An 11121-nucleotide genomic window follows, 5' to 3' on the forward strand; every position below is an offset into this window, starting at 1 on the left:
TTCGGCTATGTCGCAATCCACTCCGCACCGTGAGGTGCGGCTCTCCAGGGCACTGCGCACCCCGGGCGGCTCCCAGGGGAGGCGTTCGAGGGCAGGGCCGGTGTTGAGCAAGGTAGCTGGAGCAGCGGCTTCGGGCTAGCCGGCACCGCTGCCATTCCCGCACATTCCCTGACGCGCATTCCCTCAGCTCCCGCCGCTCCGGGAACGTGGCAGAGCCCACTGCCAGCGGCGGGGAGGGGGGCGGGTGGAACACACCAACCTCCCAAACCGGGGGGGGGTTCCCCTGGCTGTCCCCAGTGGGCGGGGCAGAGGTGATGGGCAGGGCGAGGAGCCAATCAGAGAGGCCATCGGGGCGGGGCAGCCGGAAGCGCAGCCGGGCGGAAGCGCCGCAGGGGCGTGAGCGGGACAGGGCTGGGCTAGGCTGGGCTGGGAGCGCCGGGGCGGGACGGGGCCGAGCCGGGATACGGAGCCGAGGCACGGAGCTGAGGCGGCGGCCCCGCCGGTGATGCGCACTCCGCAGGGGCTGCCGGCCCGCTGAGGTCGGTGCGAGGAGCGGCGGCGCTGCGGCCATGCCGTGCACCTGCGGGAACTGGCGGCGATGGATCCGGCCGCTCGTGGTGCTGCTCTACATCGTGGGGCTGCTGGTGGTGGTGCCGCTCTGCGTGTGGGAGCTGCAGAAGCTGGAGGTGAGGGGCGCGGCCGGGGGCGCTCCGCCGGGACCGCTGGCAGCGGGGCGGCGGGGAAATGTGCTACCACATCGGGAAAGTATAAAAGTATCGAAATCACGGGCGCCAAGAGCATGGATCCAGGCTCTGCTCGGTGGTGCCCAGCAATAGGACAAGAGGCAACGGGCAGAAACTGATGCACCTGATTCAGGAAGTTCCACCTGAATATGAGGAAGAACTTCTTTACTGTGCAGTGACCACACACTGGGACAGATTGTCCAGAGAGGCTGTGGAGTCTCCCCTGCTGGAGATACTCAAGAACCATCTGGACACAATCCAGTGCCGTGTGCTGTGGGATGACCCTGCTTGGGCAGGGAGTTTGGACCAGATGACCCACTGTGGTCCCTTCCAACCTGACCCATTCTGTGAAAGGACAGGCTAGAGAAGTGCCATGGTGCTGCTGGACCCATTTGTCCTGCTGCTAAAGCCCTAGTGAACTTCAAAGGAACAGGGCAGTGGTTCTTTTCCCTTCTGTTTCCATAATAGTTGGTGTTTGAACAGTTGGTACAATTCTGAAGAAATTCAGGTCAGCCAAGAGTGATGAGAATAGGTCAAGTTGGAAGGGACCACAGTGGATCACCTGGTCCAACTTCCCTGCTCGAGCAGGGTTGTCCCAGAGCACATGGCACAGGATTGTGTCCACATGGTTCTTGAATATCTCCAGCAGGGGAGACTCCACTCCCTCCCTAGACAATCTGTTGCAGTGTGTGGTCACTGCACAGTAAAGAAGTTCTTCTTCATGGTCAGGTGAAACTTCCTGGGCATAAGTTTCTGCCCATTGCCTCTTATCCTATTGCTGGGCGCCACCAAGAAGAGTCTGGCTCTCTCCATAAGTTCATCCCAGAACTTAGATTTTGAAACTTAGTACTAATGCTGGCATTCATAAAGATATTTCTGTCTGTTTTGGGAGAATTTAGTAGAGCATTTCTACGGATAAAGAAGCAGCTCTTTCATGCTGGTGGCACCATAAGTGTGGTGTGTGAATTACACGCATATATATGATCGCATTGCTTCTCTAACAAGAAGTAAAACTTTAACCTTAAAATATATGTATTGTTCAATGTGATACAGGTCTGTGCCCTCAGAGGTAGGTTTTTTCAGGGTATAATTTTCAGGACTTAATGACAGTAGGATCTCTCTTGAATGTGTTTAAAATTTTCAGGTTTGAATTCCTGTTCTGATGCATAATGCATGTTCAGCATAATAGATTTTTATATCCAATTTTATACCATTTAGTCTTACTGGTAGAGAAACTGATCAAAAGTAAAACTAGAAAACAACAGGAGACATGGGAAGTTGATGTAAAATAGGGGATCAGAGAAAAGATTCTCATCAAAGGAAACTGAGAAGAGTCTCTTGTGTTTCTCAGGGTTTGGTACTTAGGATTATTAGTTGTTTTTCAGAGAGCTTTGATTTAAAATTTCAGCCCTGTGTTTTAGCAGACATTGCGGTTTTATGTATCTAGATCCATATCTTTTTCAGTTTGTTAAGTGAAAACTAATTGATCTAATTCATTACTATTTGGAACTTGATTTTAAAGCTAAAAAGACTTTAAATCCACAGGTTTTCAGAAACTTTATAATGCACCACTGAATCAAGACAGGTTCCATACTTAAAGCAAGGAATCTGTTGTGGGTTTCAGTAAATTAAGTACTGGGCATTACTCGGTTTTTGTGGAATGTTTTGTGTACTTGTAATAACTTGACAGTATTAAGACTGAAACTTTAATCTTGCAAGGTTGGAATTCATACCAAGGCATGGTTTATCGCTGGGATATTTCTGCTAATGACTATACCAATATCTCTCTGGGGGATACTACAACACTTAGTCCATTATACTCAACCTGAATTACAGAAACCAATAATAAGGTAATATTTCACGTTTTACCTATGCTACAAATATTGGATTTAATTCAGACTAAAAATACTTTTAGTAATATAAAATGTTCTTTTATTGTTATAACAGGATTCTGTGGATGGTGCCAATTTACAGTTTAGACAGCGTAAGTGTTCGCTTACTGTTACCAGCTCAATCAAATTCTGTTTGTTGTGGGAGTGAGGGAAAACAGTGTCACAGCAGAAACTGTGGTGCATGGAGGGGGGTAGTCCTAGAAACTTCTGGGCATTCCTGTTTATGGAGTATGTCAGAAGCATAGTTCTAGTCATACCACATTCTTCTTCTGGAGATTTGGGGTTTCTTTTGATAACCTTTTTTAACCCTGTCCTTGAGTATCCTTTATGATGGATGTGGAACGGGGTATGACAGGAGCCTGCTTTTGGCCCATCCATCTTAATAGCAGAAGTGGAAGAAGGACTGATCCAAGAACTGCCTCAAAATTCAGTGCTGTACCTTCCTTACCCAAGGGAGGCTTACTAGTAGAATTCTTTCCTGAGTTATGCTTAGTGTTAAAATGATTTCTTTTTGGTTCAGGGGACAAGGGATAATACCCTTTGTGCAGTACAACAGCATTGTGATAGTCAGAAACTGAGAGCTCTGACAGATGATCCATAACCACAGTTTCACTAAAAATAAAAAATCCGGGTTTGGTCTGAAACTCAGAGTTGGCTAGTACAGGTGGAATCTGAAGTCCTGTGTGTGTTATTTTGTAGCTGTAGCATTGCTCTCCCCTTAGCCCAGTGCTCTCAGCCCTGTTTAATTAGTGCCTGCTGGCTCAAGAGCTTGCTGAACCAGTGTTGTCATTGGAGTCCCTTTTGTTTTTCTTGCACATAACCTTTTGTGTACCTCTCTTCTTGCAGTGGATAGCTTTGAAATACCCCAAGATTGCAATATATGTGGATACATGTCGAGAATGCTATGAAGCTTATGTCATCTATAACTTTATGGTTTTTCTTTCAAATTACTTAACCAACCGGTACCCAAACCTCGTGTTAATAATAGAAGCGAAAGATCAGCAGAGACATCTGCCCCCTCTCTGTTGCTGTCCATCGTGGGCTATGGGAGAGTGAGTATATCGTGACATCTTCAAGCTTTAGGTTGTGTAGGCAGCTCCAAACATTTTGTTTTCATATTTAGCAGCATAACATTTGCTGCTTGGTGGAGTGAGTTTCTGGTTTGTATGTGTTTGATCAGCTGTGAACCTCTGCTGAAAGCAGCTGTGGACGAGTGACAAGCTATAAAACATCCTCTGAATTGGACTTAGATACTAACATGAATTGATTGATTCAGGGGGTGCTGAAGGAAACTTTCTTATTTTTGAAAAATATTAAAAAAAGGTCTCCTGGAATCTCCTTCTTTTGCTATTTGCCAAAAACGTCATGTGGAATTGGGAGTAGACTGGGTAGCCTGTTGTTTTTACTTCAGGTGAAGGGTGAAAGACCTTATGCATCTAAACTGTTTATTTCTAAATGCTTAAACTGATAAAATCTCTCTCTCTCTCTCTCTCTTAGGAGATTTTCATTAAGCTGTTTGGGGTGAAAGAAAGGGAAGGTGGCTTTCAGTGGTCACAGCTTCTTTATACAGTTTGCCATACTGGGCAAAGAGCTTTGGTTCTCTTAAGCATGTAGGGCAATTATTATGATTTTTAAGTCTCTTACATTTAGACTCAAAATTTTTCTTAAATCTTCAAACACAGCAAAAATTGCATTCTCTTTGTTTAGCTCAGCCAGAAGCTTTTCATGGCTTAAATAAGTATATAATTGAATATTTCCTATAATGTGTTTGTAAAAATCCAGCTCTTTTGCGTATTTTGTATATACACACTGTTTGATGCAACATCTTGAGACCTGGATGTACAAGTTGAAATTACAATAAAATTAAAATTTACCTTAGTAAATCTACTGAGAATAGGAATCATCCTTAAGAGAACTGTATTTAAATCCTTGTACAATTAATTTTGTGTTTCTCTTTCAGAGTTTTATTATTTAGATGTAAACTGGGTGTTTTGCAGTACACTGTTGTCAGACCATTTACTACCATTATTGCTTTGTAAGTACACTGATAATTAATATTGATCTTCAGGATATGATTTTGAGTTACACTGGAAAGAATCTTCATGCCCTTTGTATTGGATCAAGGTAGTTTGAAAGTAGACTCATGTTGCATGCTAAATGAGTCCCAACAATTTGAATCAACTTATGATTTCTTTATGGCTTCTCTGTAGCAAATGACTATTTGCAGAATTGAAATCATAAATACTTAATGTTAGCTTCTGTAATCAGTGGGATAGAATGTGAAGTACTGCTGGGGTGGGAAATACATTTTTATGATCTCTTATTTTTTAGATTCTTTTTCCTCCTCCCTTTTTTTCATTGACTTCAACAACTGAGAATTTTTAAAGGCAGTTTTTGTGTAACTTCTTAAATTTTATTAAACTTCGCATGTGATGAGCTTGAGTGTGTGCCTTCATATCATACAGCCTGGGTGCGTAAAGGAACAGTAGGCAGTCAGGCATGATGATGCTGAAAGCTTAAGTTCATGAGCTTTGCATTGATGGTCATTACTGTTAATTCTCTGGGACTGTGGAAGAAGTTGCTACTCAGAATGAATATTTGTATAAATATTTCTATTTCATAAATATATATGTGTATGTGCTGTTGGAAACTGATTCTTGTGCAGGCCCCCAGTGCCCTTATGTGAGTACCAGAAGAGGTTTTGAATTCTAAGGATTGTTTGATTGATATAGTGGAGATGTAGCACTTGGGGGAAGTGATGTTACTCCATAGTGATTAATTCTAAAAACTCTTCCAGAATTTGTGAACTAGTGGGAGTGTATGATGAAGGAAACTTCAGTTTCAACAATGCATGGACTTACCTCGTTATACTTAACAACATGTCACAACTAGTGAGTATCAGGAGTACATCTTTCTGCTCTTGGAATTCATCAGTATTATGTGAATCTTCTATGTGAACTGTTGGCAGTGATTGTGTTAAGGTCTGGTAATTCTTACAGGTAGAATATTTTCTGTTGTAAGTTAAAATTGCTCTCTGTTAAATATTATGTATGAAAAACACTGGGAAAACAGATAATCTAACACTTTTATTATTTTTACTATGACGCTCCATAAAGCAAGCACCTTTCTATCCCAAATTATTTTATGGGTGAAGTGGTATGACCCAGGCATTAGAGCTGCAGACCTGCCCCTCTCTGGTAAGAGATGACTCCACTTGTCCCCACAGCTTACTCCCAGCACTCATACAAAGAATCAATATGTTAAAAATTCTGTGTGAAAAATGGTGATAACATTCATAGGAAAGAATGAAAATGGTGTGTGCAGTGCTGAGAGTCTGGCCTACCCAACACCTTTTTTTGTTGGGTCAGCTGTCAGATAATGTCAGATAAGATCAGCCCCTGAAATTGTGAGTTTCATTTTGGAGTCCATGGATTGCTTTTACTTCTCTGGGCAACAGCAGCAGGAGTCAGAGTAGCATAAACTGGGATAATTTGGGAATTCTGTCCTCTTGCTGCTACCCCTGTGTTTAATGGGTGACTATCACAGAAGGAGCTGTAATTGCTTTCTGTTGTGACAGCAGTCCCAATAGCAGCACGAAATTCTGTGTCCTGTTTGAAATTATTGGAATTTCAGGAATAAAAAAAAAAAGAAAGTGCTTTAAAACAGAAAACCTTAAAATGCTATTTTTTTTTAAACAGATAGCATTTTAAGGTTGTCTTATGCTATGATACATGTTTTAACTGTAGAGATGGTGAAACACAACTCCCTCACAAAATAAACATGGATTTGAAAGCTTTCATTCATTTTGTTTTCCTTGTCAGTTTGCCATGTATTGTCTGGTACTGTTTTATAAAGTACTGCGTGAGGAACTGAACCCTATCCAGCCTGTTGGCAAGTTCCTTTGTGTGAAGATGGTAGTTTTTGTTTCTTTCTGGTAAGTGGATTTTTCACTTGTTACTTCTTGCTCTCAGGGCAGATCGTAAAAGAGCTAAAAAGGCTGGATTTGTTACTGAGGTTAGAGAACTTAAAATGTCTACCCATAATCTTAGTGATGCAGTGAGGGGAAGAGGGTACTACTGTGTTAGGAGAGAGCAGTCTTGTTGACTTAAGATTATTTTTTATACATGCTCTTTTGTAAAGTGATTCTCAGGAACATAACTTATTTTAGAATCTTTACCTGCAGCTATTTCAAAACTTTTTTTTCCTTTTAAAAGTAAAAAAAAAATTACTTTTTCAAAATAAGTTACTGTAAGTTAAATAAAAATTGCTGTTTGAGCATTGCTCACACTTAGCTGCTAATGAGGGAGTGTATTTGACTATCAGAGCATTACTCTCTGAGCTACAGCAACATCCTGAAGGAGAAGAAACTTGTTCTAATGACTAACTGGAGCAACAAACTCTCCTTTAGTTCTCTGTTCTGTTGGTCTTTGGGGTTAGGGATGAATGACATCTCTTGTTAAGTTTGTTTCGTCCTCTTAAAATCTAAGTATATAAACAGAAAAGTTTTTTTTTAAGATTCTTCCTATGTATACATACAACCAGATTTGCTTGCAGATTTTTGGCATTACTGTTACAATTCTAATAGAAATACTTCTTATAATAAATTCTCTTTATAGGCAGGCTGTACTCATTGCATTGCTGGTGAAAGTTGGTGTTATTTCTGAGAAACATACCTGGGATTGGCAAAGTGTGGAAGCTGTGGCTACAGGCTTACAGGTAGGAGCAGATGGCTATTTCTGGGGAGAAATGGTTATATGTAAGATGACATAGCTGATCTCAAGGAAATACTTGGAAATACTCAAGGAAGTAACACAGGCTTGATTAGTAATGATTTATTCTAAGCTGGGCTAAGTTTCAGCCAATGAGCCCCTATGAGTTTTATGCTTAAGGCTTTTGTATCCATGGCAGAAGGAATGTGCCCCAGTGAAATATGTCTGGATAGCCTTGCATTTCTTCTTGCAGGTATTCATTGTAGAGCTGTTGCTTGTTAAATTATCTGTTTAAGTGAAGTCCTGTATGTGTGGCTCTCTGAAAGCTGCCAAGAATATCCTGGTGGAAAAGTAGCTGATGTCAGTATTCCAGGGCAATTGCATCCTTTCAGTTGTAGAAGAAACCCAGAACTACTTCTCTCCAGTTATGAATGATTAAGTCAGTCATTGATGATGACTGACTCATGATTAAGTCTCTGTCATTGCAGGATTTTATCATCTGTGTGGAGATGTTCCTGGCTGCTATTGCACATCACTACAGTTTTTCCTATAAACCTTATGTTCAAGAAGCTGAAGAAGGCTCATGCTTTGACTCCTTCCTTGCAATGTGGGATATTTCTGATCTAAGGGCAGATATCTCTGAACAGGTTCGAAATGTGGGTAAGTAAGAGACAGGATTTGTACAATCTATCAACAGTATCTGTATTTTCAGCTTCAAGTCACACCTTTATAGTAGCCTTTATAGTAGCCTAAGAACATTCTATTTCCAAATCAGTGGCAGCTGCATCTCTAGAGGATTTCATGGTTTATCTGGCACTTTTTTTCTTTCCAGAATTCCTGACTGACTTAGAGTCTAGTTTTTAATTTTTCTTTTAAAAAGAAAAGGTTAGGTAAGTTGTTTTTCTCTTTGACGGAAAGACATACTTTTCTTTATTAAAACTAACAATGCCCATATGTAAAATAATATAAAACAAAGACTTATCTTCTTATTTAACATGACTGTTTTTGAGTTGATGTGTTCAAAGACTCATGTTGGACGGATTAAAAAATCTTTTCATTTCACCTAATTCTAGGGAGGACAGTTTTGGGCCAGCCAAGGAAAATGTTTTTTGCTGAGGATCATGAACAAAATGAGCATACAAGTTTACTGTCTTCATCTACTCAAGACCCAATTTCTGATGCTTCTTCAATGCCATCTTCACCCATGGGTCACTATCAGGGGTTTGGACACACTGTGACCCCTCTCACAACACCAACGACAGCCCCTGCAGTCGATGGGATTTTTAACCCTTCTGCCAGTGAGGATGCTGAGGAATCACCTGAACTAGAGAACAAATTAGCAGAGAAAGCTCTGGATAAAAGTTAAACTTGCCTTTTCTTTGAATGTGTCAAGGAGTCATTACATACTTGCCACACGTGTCCTGTTAACATGTACTATTAAGGATGAAAGTTGAAAAGCTTGGGAAAGCTGCTGCATGGACAGAAGAAGATACGGTATGGCTGTAATTGACATCTGAATCCAGAATCTATAATGGATGTGAGCATCTGTGAGTACTCCATGGATATGAAACACGCACACTGTAAAATTTTCTGCATAAATGTAAGCGTCATCTCCTTAAAATGCTAAATGCTTCCATGTCATATCAAAATTACACTAAATTTCACTAGTGCAAAAGAAACATTTAAAAAAAATCCTCTCCTCATATAAAAATGAAGTGCAAGTACTACTAGCAATGGGAAAGCCTAATTTCAAGAATGTATTTTAAGCAAAAACTTTGTTAACTTTGCTTGTCTTAATGATGGTTAACTTCCATACCCAGTGCTGAAAGGAATTTGGGTGAAATGATAGCTTCTGTAGAGATGCCACCTTCTTCCCATTCCTACATAGCTAAATAAAGTCTCCCTTCATGAAGATAGTTACTACTGAGCATTAGTAAAGAATCTCTACAAAGAAAACATTCCCTGCAGCTCTTGCTATCAAAGTCCATACCCAGATCATATGACTGGTGTATCTGTTGTCTTTGAGGCTCATAGTTTGTAAGTCTTTTATATCCAGAAGAGACAGCCAGGATGGTAGGTTTTGGATTGATACTTTACCTTGACTATTCTTTTCCCTAGCCTTCTAAAATAAGAATAATGTTACTTACCTTAAAATACATGGAGGGGGAATGAAGGATATTGAAAAGGAAGTAGAAAACAAAACTGATTTCTTTATTTTGGGCTGCAGTAAGTTCTTTAACACTTAAGTTTTTTTTTTAAACTGTTAAAGCAGGATATCTTGTGTCTGTAGTAATTTGTGTTCTTAAATTTGTGTCTGTGTGTGATTGTATTATGCTTCTAATATAGCCTGGATTCAAATGTAAAAACTGTTTTTTGCACCAGAGAAGACCTTTGCTGAGGTAAAACTATGTAGCTAGTCTAATACTGGACTTGCTAGGACTAGATTTCAGCCCAAGAAGCAGTACACTTGTATCAAAATGTTACTTTGAAAAACTGACAATGTCAAAGAGGTATTGTTTTTATCCCATTATCAGATTTTTACTATTGTTGCATGTTTGCAATCTGACAAAAACAACCAAACCAGCAGAGCACTACTTTTTAAATGACAAGATCTTAAGTTTCTTTTTGAGCATTGTTAGCATTTCCAGGATAAATGTTTAACTTCTGGCTGTCAGTAAATTCATCTTAAGTGCTTTTTTTGCAGTACTAGTGTGATGTAAATATTGCGCCTTACTCACTAGGCTGCATATTTTATAGCTGAGTATGTACTTGCTGTATCTGAAGTTAGTGAGAAAGTGAAAATCGTTATTTTTAATTTGCCAACTCATTGCCTTTGTTGTAAATAGGCAATTAAAGATTTTATTTAAACTGTTCACCTTCGATCAATTTGATTTACTACTACAGTAATTTAAGAGTGTGAATGAGACATGACTACAACTGTCCTCATGGAAGAAGAGGATCTTAAGTAGAACTCCTGCAAGAGTTTGTGCTTTCAGTATTTCATGGCTTGTACTGTAAAGGGAATTCTTGGTTGGGCTTATGAAGAATCAGAATCTTCTAATCCATGCCTGATCCCAGGTATCACCTTATGCAGGTTCATAATGCCTTGGGACCTCACTGCCCACTGCAACCACTACCAGAAATAACCTGATTTCCTGCATATATAAAGGGGTAAAGTGTAAAAAGGGGCAGGAGTAGGATTAAGATCTGAGGGAGCAGGGCTGCTGCAAGCAGACTAGCTACTGTGCTCTAGTTCTTCAAAAACCTCACTCTGAAGAATCTTTTTTTAATACTTGAAGTTACATCTGTTTGGTGTAAAACTAAGGTCCAGAGAGGACCTTGATAAGAAAAAAGCTGTGTAAGTGTCTTGGGTATTCTTTCAGAGTATTTCTTGACACCTACTAAGTTGTTTTATTATTATTCAGTTATTCTATTTGCACAATATAATATTCCTGGGAGAAAAGTTACTTTTTAATTGCAGTAGCTTATAGGATTGTACCTTTCCCTAAAGACTGCTACTGAATTTAAAAAATAAATACAAATCTTGCAATGATACCTACCCTGTCTTTTGAAAACCATTACCACAGTATTCCACAGCAAAACCTATCACAATTACATAAAAAGGTCATTTGCAATTAGTTCATTTTCCTCTTAACTGTATTTAGTCCTCTGTTGTTTTATGCCAAATCTCCTCCCAGTTTTTTTAATCAGAAGTCTTGACTTACTCTAGGAGACTAGAATGTCTTTCACTTGTCTTGAAGTAATTTACTAAAATCT

At 40.0% G+C, this 11121-nt stretch overlaps 1 protein-coding gene across 1 annotated transcript; it reads left to right on the top strand.

The window, feature by feature from the left end:
- Window positions 1–421: 421 nt before the first annotated feature.
- Window positions 422–9141, top strand: TMEM184C (transmembrane protein 184C). The gene is made up of 10 exons (XM_068187806.1): window positions 422–686; window positions 2463–2593; window positions 2691–2727; window positions 3482–3687; window positions 4596–4670; window positions 5433–5526; window positions 6457–6569; window positions 7252–7351; window positions 7833–8004; window positions 8418–9141. Exons 1-10 carry the CDS (start codon window positions 570–572, stop codon window positions 8708–8710), a joined length of 1338 nt encoding a protein of 445 aa, XP_068043907.1. The 5' UTR covers window positions 422–569; the 3' UTR covers window positions 8711–9141.
- The last annotated feature ends 1980 nt before the right edge of the window (window positions 9142–11121 follow it).

This window comes from Anomalospiza imberbis, chromosome 4 (assembly GCF_031753505.1).
Source record: "Anomalospiza imberbis isolate Cuckoo-Finch-1a 21T00152 chromosome 4, ASM3175350v1, whole genome shotgun sequence".
NCBI classification, from domain to species: domain Eukaryota; kingdom Metazoa; phylum Chordata; class Aves; order Passeriformes; family Viduidae; genus Anomalospiza; species Anomalospiza imberbis.